We start from the raw sequence: 24,276 nt of genomic DNA on the forward strand, positions 1-24,276 counted from the left end.
CATGGAGGCAACACAAAGCCATTTAAGAAAGAGATTTCCACATTTCCACTTGACTTTTAGTCCCAAATATCTTTCCTCCCCTTCCCCAACAAACACTTACCCCTAGCCATGAAAAAGGCCATAAAAAAGGTAAGAAAACCAATGCAAAATTTATATTTTATTCGAATTCAAAAATTTTAAAATTGCTTTCAAATTCAGGAAAGTACCATAATGCAGGACCCCAGGGGGAAGCCTCATATACAGAGACAGATAAATTAAATGTATATACTGCAGACAAGCCAAGAAGGTGTGTAGATTACATATTTACAGCACTTGATGATTTCTGAAAACCATATTTATACATTTTATTACATTTACAAAAAGGCTTCCACTACCATTTACCTACAATAATGAAAAAAAATTTACACCTTTTTTCTTTCTTTTTTGGTACTGTACAAACTTTGTATAATAAAAATATATCTCTGTACAAAAGATTTTTTTGTTGTTCTTGTTTTACTTTTTTTTTTTTTTTTTTTTAGCCTCATGGGATGGCAGCGGGTATATGGTGTGAATGGTAGGTGAAGGGCCTAGTTTGCCCTGGTCGCTTCCAAGCCTCTGGAGGTGGAGAGAAAATGCCAGAGGTGGGAAAGGGTAATGCACAGCAGAGTGCTGGGCACCGCACCAGCATGTGCTCCTTGGGCATCTCCTGGGACTTCACAAGGGGAGGGGTGGAGGCAGGGTTGGAGGAGGAGTCCACTGGTTGGTCTCAGAGGAGTGTAAGAAGGGGGGAAGGGAACAGCCAAAGAGCTTCCTGCATTTGCTTCCAGAGAAAGAGAGAGATGAGCATGTGAGTGTGTTTGTCTGGACTGGTCCTCTCCTGCCAAGCCCAAGGATGCTGTGACCCAGAGCAGGTGTGGGCAGCTGGGCTCCTGCCATTGTCAGTTGCATCTGCTGGAAATTGACACTCTCACTTCAGTCCATCTTCACATGAGTCAGATCTCATGGTTTCAACTCAGAATCTGCTTACAAACCAGGTGTCCCTGCCACTCCACCCCTGTATGTTTCTATCTGTCATTCCAATACATGATCTGAACATCTGAGGCCAGCATGTCACACATGCACAGGGGTTTAAGCCCACGGGGACCTTCCCGAGGACAGAGAAAGGGCTCTAAATGCCACAGTTTGATTCCCAAACTCATTAGCTTCTCAACAATACTTAAATGGAATTCATCAATGACCCAAGCACGATGAAACTCAAAATTAATCAAACCTACTTGCAAGGAGCTGGAGAGAATATGCCTTATTCACTCCATTCTATTGATTCAGAAGTTCCTAGAGGGTTTCCCTGGTGACACAGTGGTTGAGAGTCCACCTGCTGATGCAGGGGACACAGGTTCATGCCCCGGTCCGGGAAGATCCCACATGCCACGGAGCGGCTAGGCCCGTGAGCCACGGCCGCTGGGCCTGCGCGTCCGGAGCCTGTGCTCCACAACGGGAGAGGCCACAACAGTGAGAGGCCTGTGTACCACAGGAAAAAAAAAAAAAAAAAGTTCCTAGGGCCTCTGTCTGCTATGGCGAGGGGCTGCTGGGAGCCGAGGGACCAGCACCAGCTCCAGGAAGCCTGGGGTAATGGGTCCTTGCCCTGATGCTGCCAGGGTGGAGAGAACAGGACCCAGATAGGATACATGGGTCCCCTGCCTGGCCCACCAGCCTTGGCCACAGTCCTACTTAGAGATTCACCTACTCCTCCCCCTTCTAGACCCAGATTTCTGAAGCTGGTGTAGTGGACTTTGGAGTCAGACCCACACTTACTGTGTGGCCTGCATCTCTTCACCTTTCTGCCTTCTCATCCATCTGGAATACTATTTCCTACGTTCTGGGGTTGCTGTAAAGTCTAGAAATGAACCACCTATAAAGTGTCAGGCACAGAGGAGGAACTCAGTCCACGGTAGCCATTATTTTTGGACCCTGGGGCTGTCTTGCTGTCCTGTCCCTTCCAGCACCTCTCCGATGCCTGCAGACTTGGTGTCCCTGTCTGGGCCACACACCTGTTTCTCTTTGTCAGTTAACAGGCAGACTTGACCTTGGGCTCATGGCCGGCTTCCTGCCCTTACCTCCCCTGACGTGCCCTACTTCTTCAGTGTTGCTTTCAACCTAGGAGGACTTTTTAAATTCACTGCGTTTAGAGCTCAGTAAAATTATGTTAGAAAAAATAGAAACTGATTTCCAAACGATTTCTTAAGATTGTTTTCGGCCCTTGGGGTTATCCTTGCTGTCATTCTGCGGCTGGGACCGTCCACTTGCAGATGGCTGGTCTCTGCGTACCGACCGCCATGGGATGTATCTGCTAACACATCCATTGCGTCTTCTTTACCTCTTCTCTGTGTTTGTGGGGAGCAGGGCATGGGGCATCTTTCACACACATTTCGCTTTTTCAAGCTTCTGTGGTCTCTTCTGTAGGACTCCACTGAAGGAGAGGTGTGTGTTTGTGTGTGTTCAAGCCCCTATATACACGTGCACACCCACAAAATCCTTTGCTGTTTTCAATCCATCATGTCCTTCCTCTGATGGCAGCCATCCCTCTTCCTTTAGGGCCCCGAGTCGGGGCGGGGTGGGTGTCCTCTCCGGGGTGATGGGGGTGGATGGTGGCAGGGCAAGGGCCCAAGTCCCAGTAGTAGCAGAGAGACACGGGCAGAGAGACAGACGAAGATGGGCACTGGGCACTGTGCCAGGGGAGCTTACTTCCTGTCCCCTGGAGAACTGGGAACAAACCGATCACACCAGAGTTGGTAAAACAATAGGGGCAGTGGGTGAGGGGTGGGAGCAGAAGAAAGCAAGAGGAAAGAGGCGAAGCAAGGAAGGAATAAGGGGAAAGAATGAAAGAAAATCAGTTGCCTTGATCTTCACCTTTGAGTTTTAATCCTCCCGAACTAAGGGTGGAGGTGTAGGTAGGAAATACACACAGAAGAATATATATTTTCCTCATGTCATTTTCTTCCCCCGGGCAGGGCCAACTTACCTGTCAGCCAAAGGAGCCCCAGCGCCTAGGGGCTGCTACACTTTTAGGGGTCCAGGAAAGTGTTTTTAGTTTCTTTCAAAATCAGAAGGAAAAAGTGAAAATAATAATAATGGCCATGTAATAATGAATCCAGCCTGGATTATATTCATCTGTATAACAACAGAGTTGTAAAGTACCATTTTTAATTTTAAACAGAGGAAAGGGTCCATGAAAGTCATAACACAGCCCTGTCCCTTGCCCTCTACTTGCTGACCCCGCAGGCCTCGATGACATCCCTGTCTGGGGTTTATTTTAATTTCAGCCATTCTTGTGAGGCATCATTTGAATTTATCACCTTGTCACTCATTTTAAATGTATGTGCGTCTATTCAGGGTGGTTTTTCATGCATCACCTTCCTAAGCCAAGCAACACTTTCTCTGCTCCAGCTCTGGGAGGGCCGGAAGCGAGCAGGGGCCTTCGCGGAGAGCTGTGTGCTGGGCGGGATGCTCCGAGGCCTTGGATGCTGGCGAGGGGCAGTGCGAGGGCTGCCTAGACCTGGAGCAACCAACCTCAGGTGACCCAGAGGTGAAACCTCGTGCACACAGGCACCTGGGACCCAGCGGAGCCCCAGATGTGGAGTGGCAGTGAGGGTGTGTGTGCAGGTCTTGGGACATTCTTGTTTCTTTCCTCTACTGTTCAAAAATTCTGCAACTCAAAGTTTAGAGTCACTACGGATCACCTGTAAGGCCTGATTTATGTCATCAGAGGGGATTCTTCTTTTTTCGTTTTTGCTTTCTATTTGTATGAGTAGGAAAAAGTAAAGATGGAGCAGAAAGGTGAAACCTCAGAACTAATTTGGACATATTAAAATGATCCCACTGGAAGAATTTCTCCTCCTTCTTTAAATATTTGTTTTGGTGCAGAAACACTCAATCAATTACTTATTTGTATTCGATAGTTGCCTTTATATATTCTGAAGATAATTTTTATTTCTTTATGTATAAATTATCTTAGTACCTACCATTTTAAGCTTAGACTTATGCAAGAGAGATGATCTAGAGAAAAAAGTGGACCCAAAGAGGGGAGGGGAGGGGAGGATGGGGTGCAGCCTGGCAGAGCGCTTAAAGCTGGGATGTTTGAGGGCTGCAGCACTGACTGGGCGTATAGTCTGAGACTCAGGCTGAAGTGGTGAAAATGCTCCTGGAGTTGTTGTGAGGATGAAAGGAAGCAACGCATGCCAGAGACCGGGAAGTCAGTGCTGGTTAGTGGTTTTACAATCCCTTTCTCTCTCCCAGCATTTACCGGTCCCTCATTTCCCGCCAGCCAACCCCCCACACAGCCTGCTCCCTCCAGGAGCTGCATGCGTGTCGGGCCGGGACTGCCTATCGCATGCACTGCCACAGACAGGAGCATGGAAGGAGAGCTGTCCCTGCTTAGGGTCTGGCTGATGACTCCCTTGCCCTGTTGGAACCCCAGCTCTCTGGGCACTGGGGTGCTTCTCCCCAGAGCTGGGCTTACTAAGGTCCGGGAGGCACCTGAGAGAGGGCACCTGCCTTCCCCAGAAAGTGGGGTCTGCGGGAGATGACACGGTTCTCAGAAGGGTGTGGCTTGCACACCTTGTGGGGACAGTTCCTGCAGGTTCCCAGGCCCCAGGAGGAGGGCTATCGGTGAGGAAGGACACAGCGGGGAGTGGCCGTGCCTTCTAGACTTGTCAGCTCCTCCTGGCAGGACTGTGTGTGTGTGTGTGTGTGTGTGTGAGAGAGAGAGAGAGAGAGGGTGTCCAGTGGACCCAGGGGAGCCACCGTGTGCGTCTGCCCCTCTGTCTGGGTAATGGGGGGCCCTCCTGTCTTGCCCAGCGCCAGGGATGGCAACTGCCCATCTATTACACTCTAGGTGATGGATAGTTTTATATGTCAACTGCCTAGGCTCTGGTGCCCAGTTGTTTGGTCAAACACCAGTCTAGATGTTGCAGTGAAGGCATTTTTTAGATGTGATTAACATTTAAATCAGTAGACTCTGAATAAAGCAGATTACCCTCCATAATGTAGGTGGGCCTCACCAATTAGTTGAAGGCCTTAAGAGAAAGGACTGAGGTCCCCCTTGAGAGGAAGGAATTCACCTCCAGACAGCCTTTGGGCTCAAGATTACAACCTCAGCTCCTGATGGAATTTCCAGCCTGCAGGCCTGCCCTGTGGACTCCAGACTTGCCAGCCTCACAATCCTGTGAGCTAATTCCTTAAAATAAATCTCTCTTTCTCTATATCTATATATACAATACAAACATACACATAATATGTACATATATCTCTCTCTAGAGAGTTTATATATATATGTACATATATATATGTATGCATATATTGTGTATATATATGTATCTCTCTCTCTCTGGAGAGTTCTGACTGATACACCTACTTGGATATTTTGCTGAGCCTAGTGGCTAAGAGCACAGCCTCTGGAGCTGCCTGCCTGGGATTGGATTCTGATCCTGCTTATTAGCTGTGTGATCTTGGCCAAGTTAATTCCTTTCTCTGTGCCTCAGTTTTCCTATCTGTAAAAAGGGCGACAACAGTCTCCGACCCAGGTGTACGGAGGTGTCTGCCTCAGTGGCCAGCACAGGGCAGCACTGGGCACTCAGTCCCTCTCACACTGGATGTGTCTGTAGGGGTGTGTGTCTCACCAGCTGCCGGAGGTGGGGCTCTCAGTGGCGGTGACGAAGGCAGCCTGGCCTGGAGGCTATACCGCTGTACACACCGTGCTGACTGTGAGCTCCGCCTCGGTGGCCATGATGTCTGTGGGCTGGATGTTGCGGTCGTACATCGGGTTCTCAAACGTGGCCCGCACATTCGTGTTCTCGTGGCCAGCGTAGCCATTGAACGGAACTTTGGGTCTTCTCCTGGGAATGAGAGAGAGAGAGAGTGACCAAGACGTCAAGAGAGGAGACTCGGGGCCCTAAGAGGAGAGGGAGGCTCTGTGTCCCCTTCAGAAGGTCACAGCTCGCCTGAGCCAGGAGGGCTCTGGGTGGCTCAGGGAAAGGGAGAGGCCCTGGCACCCATCGTGCGACCCTCCTGTCCCTTCCCCGTACCTGTGCTTGTAGAGATAGAGCACAAAGCCCGCGATGATGAGCGCGATGAACGGCACCAGGATCGCGGCCGCCACCGAGCTGCTGTTGGAAGCAAAGTGGCGGCCGATGGACTCGGGGTCTGATTCCAGCAGCCTGAGGTCTGCAAAGTCCCAGAGCAGAAACCTCAGGTCACAGACACAGTGGCCACTGTGGTGGGGCTTGGGGTGCTGGCCAGGGCCCCCCACCTGCCTCCCCCATGCACTGGGCCATCCTCCCTGGAGAAGGATGGTCAGTCCACACGAGCTGGTCAAGCCTGGGGAAGCCAGTCTGCGGGAGAACCTGAAACCATGTCCCAGAATAAAGCCTTAAAAGAGAGCAGCCCTTTAGAAGCTTCCAAACTTCTTTCGGCCATAGAAATTTTATCCCATGAGACCTTACAAGGAAGCCAAAATATAAAGCACATGAAGGTGGACCTGCTCTGGAGGGCGTGGCAGCAGTGCTGAAGCTCCGGCCTCCTAGGGTCTCCCCTCCTCCCCGCCGCCCCTCGCCCCAGACTGGGAGCGCTCAGAAGACCACGGTGAGAGCCTCTGCCCCTGTCAGTGAACCGAAGGGGTGAGGCTCCGTCCAAGAGGGGACGGCTCTGCCCGGCACACCGGCAGTCAGCCGTGAAGCCAGAAGACGAACTCGGTTTCCTGAGGTCTCTCTGGTGTGTAAGGGGCCAGGGAACTGCCTTCAAGTCTTTGAAGGGCTGCTGTGTGGAAGAGGGAGTGCTTTTACTGCAGGCAGCTAAGAGGATAGAGCTAGGAATAACTCCAGGGCAGGAGCAGGGCGGAGTGGGAAGCACAGGGAAGCAGGTTTCCGCTTACGCCAAGGAGGAGCTTTCTGAAGGTCAGAGCTGGGAGAAAGCACAGTGCACTGCCTCGGTAGACAGGGGGTCCCGGGGGACAGGGCAGTCAGCACCCGGGGTGTATCGAGCTGCCCATCAAGCACCTGGGCCTGCCTCCTGTCTCCCCCTGAACTGCTTCCCAGAAGCCAGGACCCCTCCCCACATTAGAGGCTCTGAGTCAAGGCCAGTCTCTGGAGTGAGGATGCCCGACACTGAGGATGCTTGGTCCAGGGTAAAGATGCCGGGGAGGAAGTAGTGAAGGAAGCCTCCTTGACACTTGGTTTCCCATCTGTAAAATGAGGACAGCAATACCACCCTTCCGGGACTGAGACTGCCCTGAGAGCCCTATGTCGTAATGCTCGGGGGGTCCCGGGGATGCCCGAGGGCTGGCTAGATAGTGTTGTGGGACGCATCTGAGACCCAATGTCCCTTAAGCTGGGGGCTTTCAAATCCAGGGCTGAGCATGAAACTGTTTGGCAAAAGTTGAGGGTATTATGCATTGCGCTTCTTTCTGGGGAGATATTACACAGCTTTTATCAAAACCTCAAAGGTGTCCCTGATCCAAAAGAGGCTAAGAGCCCCTCTTGGACTGTTGAACTTTACCAACCCCCTGCCCTCCATGCCAACATACAAGTTTCTCCGCCACCCGCTCAAGCATACACTCCAGGGACAAACGCTAGTTACCAAGTCTTTGAAAGCCGAACTGCCCAAAGCCTTGGCCCTTGACAGCGCCTTGGTAAATGAAGGTGCCTCCGGAGAACTCTGGGGAGACCTGTGAGGGCGGGAGCAGACAGAGTGAGATGAGAGGTACGCCAGAAGGAGCGAGAGGTCCGGCCAGCCAGGCCGGAGACACGCCCACAGGCACAGGGTGCCCACAGCTGGGCTCACCTGCCTGCCTGTCACCTCCACTGACATAGGCTCTCTGCCCACCCTCAGGCAATGGCGAGGTGCTGGGGATAGGGCAGGGGCTCCAACTGCTCGCGGGAGGGGGGGAGACATTTTTATTTCTACTGGTCGAATCACTTAATCTGTTGGTGCCTCAGTTCCTCATTTTAAAATGGGAACAAAAACAGTACTTATGTCATAGGGCTGCTCTGAAGATTTATATGAGCTAATATAGGTAAAGCACTTAGAACACCTAATAGGCCCTGAGTAAATGTTAGCTATTATTATTGTGATGAAAAACTGAGTTTTAGAGCACCGCGGAGCAAACCAAACCATGATTAAAATGTATCTAGCATGGGCTTCCCTGGTGGCGCAGTGGTTGAGAGTACGCCTGCCGATGCAGGGGACACGGGTTCGTGCCCCAGTCCAGGAAGATCCCACATGCCGCGGAGCGGCTGGGCCTGTGAGCCATGGCCGCTGAGCCTGCGCGTCCAGAGCCTGTGCTCCACAACGGGAGGGGCCATGGCAGTGAGAGGCCCGTGTACCGCAAAAAAAAAAAAAAAATGTATCTAGCAGATTGAACGTACTTTGGAAAGTTTGTCCCAGTTCCAATAGCTATTAATTTGGGGGCGGGTAGTTGGGGACATAACTCCTCCTGGCTCTCTCTGTACTTGCCTCTGTGATGTTCGTGTACCAGACACAGACACGCAAACTTGTGGGCTGGGGACTGCTCGGCCGAGGGCGTGCTTGCTTTAAGGATGCTTCTGCTACCGGGGTTCCTTCTGACTCATGCTCCATCCCCAGGTGCAGCCCTCTGTCTGTTGTGCTCTAGGCTGACCCCCCCTCCTGTCCCCCCAAACACACCCTGGGTGACAGAGAAGTGGGCCCGATTGTTGGCTGTAGTCCCAGGCAGCCCTTCCGGCTGTTCCTGGCCCTCCAGAACGCCATTTACATGTAGCCCTTGGCCTGCACTCCAAGCTCCCAACTTTACCCTTGTTCTCTCCCCTCTGGCCATCCTCCCAGCACAATGGAGTCTGGTGTCCTGGCACAGCTTTTGGACTACTACTATTGACGCCAGCCAGGACCAGGATACCCAAGGGGATCCATAGAATACTCTCAAGAATCCTGAGGAACTAACCCCATGTACCAGCCCCTGGAGAAGCCACTTGCTTCTCATGTGATTATCATCAAAGTCACTCAACCCACAGCCCTCTACCAGCTAGTCTTGTCCGTGAGGATCCACCTTGACCCCTCAGCTCTCTGCTCCTCTGGCCCCATGACCTCTTCCTCCTTCCCACCCCTCCGCTTCTAGCTTCAATAATCCAAGACAGGGAAGCTGAGGATGTGACAGATGACTGCTCCACTCCCCTGTCTGTGAGATTGGAAGGTATGGGCAGAGGAGAATCACTGCAGGACTCCCACCTGAAGAATGCCCTTGCACGGAACAAGTCTTTCCCACAAGAGAATGCAAGAGAGTTGTCTCCTTTCCCCCAGCTCCTGGTGTCTCAAGCTGTGCTAAATCACCCACAATAGGCATCCTTGAACGTGAGAAGATGCTCAGTGTGCATCTGGGACTCACCACCTTCTCCCAGCTCCCACCACCACATCGTGACCTTCAACTTGCTTGAATTTACTCATGTACTGCCAACCTCCAATCTCTTGCTTTCTGCTCACACATCAGAACCTACTTCACCTCGCTCAGATGCACTGACCTTTAGACTCTCAGCCTCCTGGTCCTTGCTATGTTTTCCTGTGCTCACTTTACTAGCAGATGAGGACTCCCTTGCTCCCAGTCCTGGCCCCAAAGAAACCCTCCTCCCAAGTTTCCATGTTGATCTGAAGAGTTTCCACCAACTTCTCCCCTCCTCCTCCCTACCAGTGATCTGGGAATCAGGGATGGGGCAGGGGCACAGGGAGGTCAAGGACTGAGTGAGGCTTTACTGAACTTACATGCCCATCTAAGGCCCAGTGATCATCTTTGAACTTATTCACAAAGACCTCCACAGGCCCTGTAACCTGGTAAACTTGGAGGAGGAGATGGAAATCTTCTTTCTTGTAAATTCCTGGGAAAAGAAAGTTCAGAGGGTACACTTGAAAGATCCAGGAAAATTTCAAAACCCAAGTCTGTGGGTATGTGGGTGTGAGTGTCTGAGTGGGATTTCACAAGTAGATGTTGGTGTGTACATCCCATGTATAACTGGAGTTAGGTAAGTGTAGTGTGTCCTGTGAGTTTGTGCAGGCTGAATGTGAGGATACACAAGAATGTGCATATGTGTGTTAATAATCAACTGGATTACTGACCTGTGGTTGGGCTCCCGTTTACACATGCATGTGTGAGAATAAAGGGAATTGGATTTTGTATATGTTACAGGGTCAGTTAATGCATGGGTGTGCTTACAATTCAGTGGGTACAGGAATGCGTGAGGGCATGTATATGGGAGTGTGTGAATGTGTTTAGGACTATGGCTTAGAGAAACTGAGTGAATATGAACGTTAGTTGTGTTTGTGTGTGTGTGCATGAGTGAGTGGCTGTGACTGCACGTGGGGTCGTGTATTCACGTGTACAGTCATTCACTCATGCATCCATCATTCTACCCATCTATTCGAATACACACTTGCTTTCTAAGATATTCAGTTTTTCTGATTATAGAAAATTTGAAAATTGGGGAAATTTTGGAAAATGCAGAGATGCATGAAGAAAGAAAATTCACTCCTGATCTCACTTCTGAGAAATAAGCACTGTTAATATTTTGGTGTAGTTACTTCCAATTTTCTTTCTTATGAATATAATTTTTTCCTTCAAAAACTGGAGTCCCATTTTAAATGCATTGTAGTAGGTGTATTTTCTCCCAAAGTGGCATAATATTTTATCCGGCAGACATACTATAATTAATATATCCATTTTTTTTGAGATAATTTTCTATTCCCAGGTTTTATGTTATGGAAATAGCCCTGTAATGTGAACATTCTTTATTGGTAAATGTTTGATTCCCTCTAAAACTATTTCTTATGATCAAAATTCGTAGAAGTGTAATTGATGGGGCCAGTCATTTTCATGGCTCTTGATACAAGTTGACAAATTATTTTCTAGGACTATACTATTTTATACTTTGACCAGCACTGCATTAGTACCTTCACTGGACTAGCACCAGAGTTTATTGTTAATAAAATCTTAGTGGGATAAGTGGAAAGTGACATTTTATGTTTACTTTTTTTTGATTATTGCGAAAAACGTTTTTCCATTTGTTTATTAACTGTCTGTACTTTGGCTTCTGGGAGTTCTCTGCCCCTATTTTTGGTTCAGTTTTTAGGGATATACGTCTCTTTTTTCTTTATTTGTAAGAGTTCTTTGTATGTTCAATTTATTAATGTTTGTCATCTAACCATTTCCCTTTAGTCTGTGGTGCTTTTATCATGTAAACAAAGATGAATAGACACTTCCTCTTCCCCTGCCTACCAGACTAGCCCTGCAAAATAGTACAAGGAAGTGACAGTAGACTCGTTCTTGTGAAGAGCATGTGCCCGTCACCCATACCATCTGCAGGCTTTCCCAGAGGTGGCCTGCCCCTTACCAGCCAAGTGCAGCTCCACTCCACTGTGGTCAATCATGGTGGCGTTGACCTTGCTGTTGATGACCTGGAAACCAGTCACTCTGAGCATGGCTGGCTGCTTCTTCCCCTGGTACTCATAGGTACCTTTCCATAGGGAATTCTTTGCAAAAACATCCCCAGGAACTAGAGGAATTGAGAAACAGATGTGAGAGGGGCTTTCACCTGTGCTGGTGGAATTGAGGCCACCTGATGGTTAACCCCAGTTCACTCCCTGAGATTGTTTTCCCCAACATCTAACACGCAGGAGGTGGTGGAGTGTTCTGGCCTCCTTGTGATGCTCTGTGTCTCAGAGTGGATGGGTGGAGGGAAAGAGAGAGAGAGAGAAAGTGGATAAAGCAAAAAGAGAACATGAGGGGACGGGGGAACGAACTAGGAGAAAGAAGAAAATAAAAGGAGGGAAGGGGTTGAAAAGACGGAGAAAGAGAAAAAGAGAGGAGAGAAAACCAATGCCATAAAATAGGAACATGGACTAATGGAATCAGGCAGATCTGGAGTCTCATTTTGGCTGTCAATTATCAGTTGTTTGATTACATACAAGAGTCTCCACTTTCTCACCTGTGTAGGCCACATCTGCACTTCTGTAAATGGGGCTGTCCTGCTTATCTCGTCAGGGGCTGAATGATTGTATGTCACATGATGTTGGGCACATAAAAGCATATAATGAACGACAGCAATCAAAATTGTTATTTATCCTTATAATAATTTTCTATGGAGAGTATTATGAGCCTTATTTTAACAAAAGGTAAACGGAAGCTCAAGAGGTGAAGTTTCTTTGTCCAAGGACACAGCTGATCAGTGACCAAAATGGCACTTTAATTGAGTTTGATGCCAAATCTAGTTTTCTTTCTTGTATAACACACATGCTAATATGGTAAATAAAAGTATAAGGTTCAAAAAAGGATATGATAGTCCAGAATAATTTTGCATTGGTCAGGCCATACCTGCAGTTCTGTGCCCAGTTCCGGACATCACACTTTGAAAGACACAATACCTGTCTTAAAAATGTAACCATTTCCAGCAAGCTCCTTAGGCAGGACCTGGGTGTATGTGTCTGACCACACACTGGCCAGCTCTGTGCCAGAAGGGGTTGGCTCCAGAGCTTGAAGCTCTGGACATGTTTCAAGAAGGCTTTGGCTCTCAATTCTGGATGCAGTTCCTGCTTCCTTCAAGCTCACTTCCTCCTGAGGTCTGCCTGGGGTTGGGAGGTGGGTGGGGAAATCTGTTCGGCTCTATAGACTGTTTTCACACCCTCCTACTGGGTACACAGAAGCTCATGTGTATGTTTCTGTGTAAGTAGGTGAAGGAAGCAATACCAGTTTCTTGAGCTAAAGATCTAGAGCATACCTACCTGAAGCTTGAGTGAGCGGAGGCTCCCGGGCAGTGTTGATGGGTCTCCCACTGGGCCGGACCTCTGCTGGGGAAAGAGAATGGAAGAAAACAGGTTCACCCTCTGGTCCATGTTCTATTGGAAAAATAATGGTCAGCTCTCTGACATTAGGTCAGTGGGTTCTTTGAGATCTTGCTTTGGAATTATCCTCTTAGGCCAGGAGGTGGGCTACTTTGTCTGGTGAGATGTAAAGAGTTTAAAGGAAATCCATTTACCAATTATAGTCATTGAAATATTAAGCAAAAAATTAGAATATAGCTATATATGTGATTTTTTATTACTGCATTAAATAACAGGATCTAGTAGTAGGTCCAGTAACTATTCTCATCTTGAAGTAGTCAGGAACATAAACAACATATCTTTCTTTTTTTTGTCCATGCCACACAGCATGCAGAATCTTAGTTCCCTGATCAGGGATTGAACCTGTGTCCCCTGCAGTGGAAGCACGGAGTCCTAACTACTGTACCGCCAGGGAATTCCCAACAACGTTTCGTGATATCCATAACTATTGTAATGTGGAAATCTCTGCGGTTTCTACTGGTGACACATTTATAGGTATTGCTAACACTACTACACATTTTTGTCTATATCCTAAATTAAAGAAATGCTACATTTCAGTAAGAGGTAAAGGAAAATAAAGATGTCTATTTCCCATCCTAGCACACAGATCTGCTGAATGCCACTACTGAGGACCCTTGGTTGAAGGACCTCTGCTTTCCTCCCAGAGGTCAGGCACAAAGAACGGCCTTCCGCCAATCAGGAGTGAAGTGCCTAAGTCCCAGGAAGGGTTTCAGTGGAGGGCTTCCGTCACCTGGAGTCACGATATTAAGACAGAGAAGCCCTCACAGGCAAAGGCAAAGGAGAAGGCTCTGGGCCTGAACCCGACAGCCTAGGTTCCAGTCCCAGCAGTGCTACTTAGTGATTGTGTGACCTCAACTAGTCACAACACCACTCAGAGTCTTGTCTCCTCATCTGAAACATGGGAAAATACTGAAACATATCTCACAGGTCTACACTGAATAAATGTGGTTATGAACGTGAAAGTCACAGTCAATAAAAATGTCTTTTCTTCTTTTGCAGAGAAACAACAGAAATATCTGTCTTGTTGCCAAGTAAAGCGGGGGGGCTCCCCCTACTGTCTCCAAATCTGAGGTCAGCTTATGTTCGGGTGTACAGAAGGCTGTGGACATATTTTCCACAGTGACTCCATGAAGGCACACCTCTGAACAAAATGCCTTTACTGTCTTAGTTTTTTTTTTTTTTTTTCTTTGCGGTACACGGGCCTCTCATTGTTGTGGCCTCTCCCGTTGCGGAGCACAGGCTCTGGATGCGCAGGCTCAGCGGCCATGGCTCACGGGCCCAGCCACTCCGTGGCATGTGGGATCTTCCTGGACTGGGGCATGAACCCGCATCCCCTGCATCGGCAGGCAGACTCTCAACCACTGTGCCACCAGGGAAGCCCTTGTCTTAGGTTTTATAAGATGAAGGGAGCAAAGAGGGAGAAAGCATTTTATGTGCCAGACACTGTGCTAGGCACTTTATTCATGTTATTTCATTTACTCCTTCTCTCAGAACTGTGAGGTAGACATTACTGTCTTCATTTAATAGAAGAGAAACTTGTTAGAGGCAGAGAGGTGAAGGGACTTACCCAGGGTCTTATAGTAAGGGGTTGAGTTGAGATTCAACTGCATCTAAAGCATGTTGTATTTTTAAATATAAGTACCTATTGTAGCTTAAAAATACTTAAGAATAAATGTAAACAAGGAAGTGCAAGACTTGTACATTGAAAACTACAAACCATCATTGAAAGAAATTAAAGATCTAAATAAATGGAAAGATATCCCATGCTCATGGCTTGGAAGACTTAATATTGTTCAAATGGCAATACTCCCCAAACTGATCTACAGATTCAACACCACCCTTATCAAAATCCCAGCTGTCTGTTTGCAGAAATTGACAATCCATTCCTAAAATTCATATAGAAATAAAAGGGGCCCAGAATAGCCAAAACAATCTTGAAAAAGAAGAGCAAAAAGGAGGACTTACTTACACTTCCCAACTTCAAAACTTGCTGCAAAGCTATAGTAATCAGGACAGGGCAGTAATGGTATAAGGACAGTTATACAGATCAGTGGAATAAAACTGAGGACCTTAATGTAAGCTCACACATTTGTGGTCAAATGGTCTTTGAAAAGGGTGCCAAGACAATCCAATGAGGGAAGAATAGTCTTTTCAACAAATGGTGCTGGGACAATTGGATATGCGCATGCAATAGCATGAATTTGGACCCCAAAACTCTTAGAAGAAAACACAGGTACAAATCTTTGTGACCTTGGATTAGGCAATGGTTTCTTAAATATGATAGTAAAAGCACAAGTAAACCTATAAAATATAGATAAATTGGAGTTCATCAAAACTAAAAGCTTCTGTGTTTAAAAGGACACCAACAGGAAAGTGAAAAGATCCAAACTCATCAAATCGCATACATTAAATATGTGCAGTTTTTGTATATCAATTATATCTCAATAAGGCTGTAAAAAAATCCACACCTGAAAAAAAAAAGAAAAAAATTAACACAAGATAAAATGGAGCTTAAATTTTAGGTGATGGATGAAATAAAAAGAAAGTACTGTAAATTTAAAAAAAAAAGGCAGTGAAAAGACAACCCACAAAATGGGGGAAATATTTGCAAATCATGCATCTGATAAGGGTCTTATATTCTAGATATATAAAGAACAGTTGAAGGGACTCTGGACCAAGATGGCAACATAGGAGGCTCCTGAATTCCCCTCCTCCCACGGATACACTGAATGTGAAGGAGAAAACAGATCAATTCTCTCTGAGAGAAATCCAGCAACTAGCTGAGTGACACCTACACATTGGGTGACTGAGAAAATACCCGCATCAAAACAGGTAGGAAAGGCTGAGACACATTCTTGAAATAAACCCCACACCGGGCACGGCACCATACAATCAGGAGGGACCCCCAACTCCCAGCTTTTCCCTGGGAGTGTTGAGTTTGTACCACACATCTAGCACCCTGACTTTTAAGGCTGCCACCTGAGGGATGGGTGCCCAAATCACCTAGCTCTGAAGGCCAATGGGTCTTGGGGCTTGTGTTCATGAGTTCCACAGGACTAGAGCAAACAAGGAAGCAGTTTTTAAATAGACACAGTAGAAACCTGGTCTCACACTGAGGGAGCAGGTAAAAATGCACATCTCCCAGGTTCTCCCTGGAAGGGGTCTGACTGCATACTTTTCCAACTGTTGTCTGAGAGTCTGCTTCTAATCAGCCTGCATCTAGATGCTGACCTCTGTGGGACACTGATGGGTCTTGGTACACCCTCAACTACTGGGAGCCACTAGGAATAAAGACGACAGCTTGGACAATCACAAAGGTTTGGGAGGCACCAGGAGACTGGGCTGCACTGACTGGCGAGGTTCATTGCCTAAACGAGACCAGTCTGTGAAGACTGGGTGGGAGAGCTGCCTGTTTTATCTAATGAGTAGAAACCAACACAGAGAATCAGGGAAAGTGAATCAACAAGGGAAAATGTTCCAAACCAAATAATAAGATAAATCTCCAGAAACGGATCCTAATGAAACAGTGATAAGTGATTTACCCAATAGAGAGTTCAAAATAATGGTCATAAAGATGCTCACTGAGGTCAGGAAAGCAATGCACAAAGCAAGAACTTCAACAAAGAGAAAATATTTTAAAAGTACCAGATGGAAACCATAGAGCTGAAAATGTAATAATTGACCTAGAAAATTCAATAGAGGGGTTAAACAGCAGGGGTTTAAGTGGAAGTGAAAATCTAACATAAAAACACATGAAAGTATAAAACTCACTGGTAAAGATAAATATATGATTAAATTCAGAATACTCTAATATTGTAATGTTAGTGGGTGAATCACTAGTAACTCTAGTATAAAGGTTAAAAGACAAAAATGGTAACAATAACTATAACTACAATCATTTTTAATGGATATACAATAGAAAAGATGTAAATTGTGACATCAAAAACATAAAATGTGGGGGACTGTAAAAACGTGGAGCTTTTGTATGCATTCCAAGTTAGGTTGCTATCAGCTTAATAAAAGACTGTTGTGGGGGCTCCCCTGGTGGTGCAGTGGTTGAGAGTCCACCTGCCGATGCAGGGGACGCGGGTTCGTGCCCTGGTCCGGGAAGATCCCACATGCCGCGGAGCAGCTAGGCCCGTGAGCCATGGCCGCTGAGCCTGCGCATCCGGAGCCTGTGCTCCGCGACGGGAGAGGCCACAACAGTGAGAGGCCCGTGTACCACAAAAAAAAAAAAAAAAAAAGACTGTTGTAAATATGTGTTATGTAAGCTTCGTGAAAAACACAAAGCATAACCTACAGTAGATATACAAAATATAAAGTGTAAGGAATCAAAACATTGCCCTTGTACCAAAGCCAGACAAGGACACTTCAAGAAAAGGAAATTCCAAGCCTGTATCTCTGATGAACATACACACAAACATCCTCAAGAAAATATTAGCAAACCAAATGAACGGTAAAATAAGAGGATCATACACCATGATCAAGTGGGATTTATTCCTGGGATGAAAGGATGGTTCAATATACACAAACTGATAAATGTGGTACTTGTGCACTCTTGGTAGGAATGTAACAGTGTGGAGGTTCCTTCAAGAATTAAAAATAGATAATGTGTAATCATAAATGTAAAGGATCAATAGTCAAATCTAATGTATAATTATGTAAAGGAATAATATGAAATTTTTAAAAGCTGGACTGCTGTTATAGGAGCAGACATGAATAGTAGATATTCTCTGTAATGAAGAAAATAATAATGTAAACCAATACAAGGATAGAGATTTTTATTCTATAAAAAAAAGAATTAAAAATAGAAATACCATATGATCCAGCAATTCCATTTCTATATATCCAAAGGAAATGAAATCTCTGTCTTGAAGAGATGTTCACTGCAGCATTATTCACAATAGCCAAACTATGGAAAGAAACTAAGTGTCCATTGATGGATGAGTGGATAAAGAAAATGTGGTGTATACATACAATGGAATATTATTCAGCCTTAAAAAGAAGGAAATCCTGCCATATGTGATAACATGGATGAATTTGGAGGACATTATGCCAAGTGAAATAAGCCAGACAGAGAAAGACGAATATTGCATGCTACTACTTACATGTGGAAACTAAAAAGTCAAATTTATAAAAAAAGAGTAGAATAGTGGTTGTCAGGGGCTGGGGGGAGGGGGAAATAGGGAGAGGCTGGTAAAAGGATACAAGCTCTCAGTTATAAGATAAGATGTATATGTACAACATGGTAACTATAGTAGATAATACTGCATTGTATAATTGAAATTTGCTAAGAGAGTAGAACTCGTGTGCTCTCACCAAAAAAAAAAAAAAAGATAAATATGTGAGGTGATGGATGTGTTAACTTGATAGTGGGAATCCTTTCACAATGTATATCAAATTATCATGTTGTATACTTTAAATATATTTCAATTTGTTTTGTCAATTATACCTCAATAAAGCTGGAAAAAAGAAATCAACAGGACATAAAGGAGTTCTTACAACTCAACAATAAAAAGGCAAATAGCCCAATTAAAAAATGGGCAAAGGATTTGAATAGACTTTTCTCCAAGGAAGATACACAAATGGCCAATAAACAAATGAAAAGATGCTCCACATTATTAGTCATTAGGGAAATGTAAATGAAAACCACAATGTAATACTACTTTATACCCACTTAGGATGGCTATACTCAAAAAGCTGGACAATAACAAGTACTGGCAAGGAAGATGTAGAGAAATTAGACCCCTGGTGACCCCTGGTGCACTGCTGGTGGGAATGTAAAGTAAATGTAAAGGCACTTTGCAGAACGGTTCCTTACACTGTTAAACACTGAGTTATTCTATTCCTGGATATATACCTAAGAGAACTGAAAATATATATCCAAACAGAACATGTACATTTACGTTCAAAGTAGCATTATTCATAATGGCCCCAAAGTGGAAACAACTGAAATGTTCATCAATGGACAAATGGATAAACAAAAGGTGGTATATCCATCAATAGAATATTATTCAGGCATAAAAAATAATGAAGTAATAACACGTTACAACATGGATGAACCTTGAAAAATTATGCGAAGTGAAATAATCCAGACACAAAAGGACAGATATCATATGATTCCACTAACATGAGGTACCTAGAATCAGCAAATTCATAGATATAGGAAATACTATAGAGGTTATTAGGGGCTGCAGAGTAAGGGGAATGGAAAGTTATTGTTTAATGGGTACAAAGTTCTTGTTTGGGACGATGAAAAGATTCTGAAAATGGATAGTGGTGATGGTTGCACAATATTGTGAATGTATCTAATGCCATTGAATTGTACATTTTAAAATGGTTAAAATGGTAAATATTATGTTTTGTATATTTTACCACAATTAAACATTAAATGTACTCTAAAAAAGAAAAATTATACCACTAGCATTTGTGGAACACAAATATTACTTTCCCTAAATAAAAGAAATTTACAACAATTCATACAATGAAAATACATTATTAAATTCTAGCTCTGAACCTGAAGCCTTCTCTCTCTGAGGGGCAGGACAGCAGAGTACTTAAGAGCATGGATTCTGAAGTTAGACCTGCAGGGTCTGAATCTCAGCTCTCTCCCTTTACCAGCTGGTGACCTTGGGGCATGTTACTTAACCTCTCTGTGCCTCAGTTTCCTCATATATTAAATGAGGATACGAGTAACACCTGCCTCATAGGATGACTGCAAGGATTGAGTTAGTACACGAAGTACTTAGAACAATACCTGGAATGTGGTGAGGTGAGGTCAGCACCTGTAAGAGACATCTTACTGAATGCCACCCTAGCACCAAACCCATCCTTTATCCTTGCTGGATTCTTTACTTAAGACTGGACTCAGATTACCTTCTCCAGGAAGCCTTCTCTGATTCTCCCCTCCCCCTTAGGCTGAATTAGTGCCCTTCCCATCATCCCCACAGCATTCAGTGCATCTCTATGTTCCTGAAGGTATTGTTATATCTGATAATGTGTGTCTTCCACAGCTGAATGTGAGCTCCTTTAGGGCAGAGTTTGTGTCTTTCACCTCCCCATCCCCCATGCCCGGCACAGCCACGCACAGTGATAATACTCAATAAATAGAGAACAAATGAATGAAGAAGAGGGGGAGGGAGGTCCGAGACATCACAGTAACCCTGAGGGACCTGTGAGTGGGTAGTTTTATCAAGGTTATGATATGCATATATGCATAACGTGTTATTCCAGTTTAGTGGAACACAGAGCTTTTCTCCGTCTGATGATTAAGTATAATCCTTAGACTACTGTATACTTACCACTGGGCAGAGTGTTTAAGCTCAAGCAGAAGGTAGCAAGGTAAAACTTGGGATGGCTTCACTCTGTGCCTCTTTAGACTACTCTGGTTTCATCTCCTAGACTCAACACCTCAGAAAATCAGAAGCAGGCACCAGCTTCCGGAAATCACATTTCTTTCTTCTCTTTGGCCCTCTTTCACTCAAGCTCAGCTGTCCCCTTTGGCCCCCCACCCTGGAGAAGCTCACCGAGGGGGCACACTCACCCAGGCAGATGGGTGGTTTGCCTGTCCAGCTGCCATCTGCTTTGCATGTGCGGTGCTCGGAGCCACCCTTGAGGGAGAAGCCCTCCTGGCAGGAATAGATGAGTGTGTAGCCCATGGAGGGCAAGTCCAGGGCCCCAACGTTGGCATGGGTCGGCATCTCCGGCTGCTTGCAGTGGTGGGCTGGATGACAGGGAAGACGCTGCTGGGAGACGAGGGTCTCCAGGAGGCCTCTCCACCACTCCCCTGTTCCTTGATGGACCACCCCCTTCCTTTCCCTTATGGGTCCCTTTCAGGTCCAGCATCCCCTCCCCAGCCCCAGCCCCACCCCAGCCTTGATGTCTATACGAGAGGCCAAGATGGAGATCCTGTGGATATTGGCTCAGTCAACCCTGGGGGAACCTAAACCTGCAGCAATTTTCCTGAGGGAAAAGGAGTAATTATGGTCAAAAGCCTGAAATCTTCCATCCTGAGGGCAGGCCTTGTAGTTGTTAGTATTTCCTGCCATGGGAAAGTTCTTTCTTTTTCTTTGCGAAGGCATAGGAATTGCCTTCAAATATCAGAAAGGCTTCTGTGTGTAAATATCTTCTGTGGGGCTCCAAGGGGTAAGGAGTACAAAGAAACCAGTACTGGGCCCAGTGAGGAGTTGTGAGCTCTGTCATTCAGAGCACTCAAGCATTGCCTAGATGCCCAGCTGGGGGAGAATATGAGTTGCCAGGAGGAGGTGTCTGGGCTGTAGGTGAAGTTTGCACTCACAGACACAGTCGGGTGGGGTTCCGCTCCAGGTCAGGTTGGGGAGACAGGTCCTGGTGGTGGAGCCCTGGAGCAGGTAACCTTTCTGACAACGGAAGAGCACGGTGCTTCCAACCTGTGGCCAGGACGAAGTTCCCACAATCACCTTCCATCCAGCGACGCTTCATACCTGTCACCTGACTGCTTACTTTCCCACGACATTACTCCTACCCACCCTTCTGTTTCTCTGCCTGATTAAATCTTATTTATCCCTTGAGGCAGCTTACGTTATGCCTCATCCACAAGGCCTCACCCAATTCCCTGGGCCAGATCAACACTCTCATGGGATATATCATATTCTGCTGCGGGGGGCTGAGTGCCTGACCCAGAATCAGAAGACCCTGGGTTTGAGTTCTGGTATCTATATTTACTCAGTGGATGCCAGGCTGCACGAAACTCTCTACACCTTAGCCTTCCTGTGTAGAGTTGGGATGAGCAGCCCTGCCACACTACACTGGAATGTCGTGACACTCAAATGTGAGGGTAGATTTGAAAGCATTTTATGAAATGTGAAGAACTGTGCAAAGTAGAATATTACTGTGTGTGTCTCTTCCCTCCATGAATCTATAAATTCTTTTAGGACATGTCCCCTATAGAATCTGGAGCTATGCTTTGTGAAAAATCTCTTGAGCAGAATTGCTACCCTCCCTGCATCCCTCCCTCTGCTCCACTAGCCCCTCACCGTCTGACTTGACATTCCCTGAAGCCACCAGCTCCATCTCTCCATCTCTAATCCGTGCGGCACCATGCTGCCAGATCAGCTTCCTAAACTGCAACTCGGATCACACTATTTCCCAGCTCAAAACACTCACGTGTCTCTGTTACCTCTGGGGGCAAATTGAAACGCAAGGTGAAACCTAATTTCTACCCCCTTCCTCCACGCCCATCACCTCGTTCAGCAAATGGTACCCCTATCCACCCAGTTGTGCAAGTCAAAAACTTCAAGTTGTCCTTGATTTCTCCCTTTCCTTCAATCCCTTCATTCAATCCTTCAAGAAGTCTTTTTGGTTCCACCGACAAAATACCTCCCGACCCCTTCACATCTCTCTATGTCCACTGTCGCTACCCCGGCTCAGTCCCACCCTCATCTTTCTCTCAAGATGCTGCAATAATGTCCTATTTGTCTAAGCGCTTCCATTCTTAACCCCTATTGTTCATCCTCTCCTCAGGGTCCTGAGTGATAGTTCAAATGATGGATCAGATGAAGTCACCTTCAAATGGTTTCCTATGACATTTAGAATAAAATCCAAAATGCTTATCATGGTCTCAAGGCCCTATATGACCTGGTCCATGCCCATCTCTTTTCAAAATTTATTATGTGATATTTGGTGCATAGAAAAGAATATATGGCACATATACAGACGTGAATCATCATAATAAAATGGACACCTTAAGTGGAGCCCAGCACTCAACTTAAGGGTTAGAACATCATTGACAGGTTTGTCATCTGCGTGCTCCTTCCCTGCCCTGTTCCTCAGCTTCCCTCGGTGAAAACCAGTCTCTTGAATTTTGTGTTTTTCATTTCCTTGCTTAGTTAAAAAATAATTCTATCACATATGCCCACATATATCTCTAAACAATATAAATTTTTCTTGGTTTTAATCTTTCTAGAAATAGTATCCTATCTCTTTTGACGTTCAATACTATGTTTCTAACAGTCATCCATGTGTGTGGAGCTATAGTTCCTTAGTTGTCACTGCTGTGTGATGAAGCCTCCTGAGACTACACCAGGATTTTTCTCATTTCTTGGTAACATGTACGAGAGCGTCTCTGGGGTTGCTTACTCTGGGTCATAGGATGTGTGAATATTTAACTTCACAAGGCAGTGCCAGGTGGTTGTCAAACCCAGCCTAGCTCTTCGGCTTCATGTCCTTCTCCTCTTTATGCTCCCGACCCACTGGCTGGCCAGCTTTCTAGTCCTGCCACCTGCCAAGTTCCCTGCCTCAGCGCTCCTCTGCCCTGGCCGTTGCCTCTGCTGGGAACGCCCACCCAGCTCTGCACAGGGCTGGCGCTTCCCACCATGGGCGCCACAGTTCAAGTTTAGGAGGCCTCTTCCCTCACTCTGCTTCCTAAAACAGCAACCCTCCCCACCCCCGTCACACCCTTTTATATTGTGCCATGTGTAACGCCTATCGCTCACAGAAGTGATCTTGTTTATATATTGTCACCAGCCAGGGAACTCCCGTAGAGCAGGCGCTTGGCCTGTCTTGTTCCCACTGTATTCCTAGCACCTAGAATAGTTCACGGCAGTAAATATTTGATAAGTCCCATTACTAGGTAAGATCCCAACCCGCCATTGCTGGCTTAGTCCCTGATATCCCCTGGGCACATTGGGGGCTCCAGTTCATTGTCCTGCCTTGAACACACCCATACTTTCCTGCTTCCTTATGCTCAGAGGGTCCCATCCAGGCTGTCCACATCCTTTCCTTTTGAAGCGCATTCTGAGATGTGTCCCTGGAGCCTGTATCCTGCTGGGATGGGCCCACTGGGCAGGAGACTGTCTCCCATGTGGCACTTGCTGGCTCCCACCACCCTGTCTGAGCCCCGTAGGGTATGGGTGCCCTGGGGACAGAAGATCCATCTGTCTCATTTCCGTCCCTGCCCCAGTCACAAGGGGCTGCTGGGAAGTGCCTGTGGAGCTACACGTGAGTCTGTTCTTCCACATCAGCTTCTCGGGTTGGTGTAAACGCCTGCCTGTTTCTGAGGGGGCGTGCTGTGCAGCCTGGCTTGAAGAAGCAGGCTGCTTTCTCTCTCCAGCTTCCAAGGTCTCATGCCCCCTAGTGCTCTCCTGAGTCCTCTGAGACTGAGGACAGTGACAAGAAGGGACAGAAGGCAGAAAGGCCGGATCTCGGTTGACCTCGTTACCTGGTAGCCCTGGGAATTGTTCTGGATCCCAAACTGTGGCACGCCAGGGTCTGCACACGTGGTCAGCGTGGGGTCTGGATTGCAAAACAAAGAAACAGACCATGGTCACGGAAGCTTTCATCGCCCCTGCTCACTCTGAGAAACAGATGCAGGATAGAGGATGGAGTCACGCCCTGACTTCCCTGCCCTTG

The 24,276-nt window shown here is 46.5% G+C and overlaps 1 protein-coding gene across 1 annotated transcript in view; it reads right to left on the minus strand.

The window, feature by feature from the left end:
- Positions 1-5,710: 5,710 nt before the first annotated feature.
- CSMD2 (CUB and Sushi multiple domains 2) overlaps positions 5,711-24,276 on the minus strand; it is a gene marked incomplete at both ends in the record, with an annotated part of 669,667 nt that continues 651,101 nt past the window's right edge. The window contains 9 exon segments of the mRNA XM_079698551.1: positions 5,711-5,870; positions 6,060-6,198; positions 7,609-7,696; positions 9,760-9,872; positions 11,382-11,543; positions 12,769-12,831; positions 20,432-20,611; positions 21,185-21,296; positions 24,086-24,159. Of these exon segments, the coding sequence (XP_079554677.1) occupies positions 5,711-5,870; positions 6,060-6,198; positions 7,609-7,696; positions 9,760-9,872; positions 11,382-11,543; positions 12,769-12,831; positions 20,432-20,611; positions 21,185-21,296; positions 24,086-24,159 (1,091 nt within the window).

The sequence above is a fragment of the Hyperoodon ampullatus genome, assembly GCF_949752795.1.
Source record: "Hyperoodon ampullatus genome assembly, chromosome: 2".
Lineage (NCBI taxonomy): Eukaryota > Metazoa > Chordata > Mammalia > Artiodactyla > Ziphiidae > Hyperoodon > Hyperoodon ampullatus.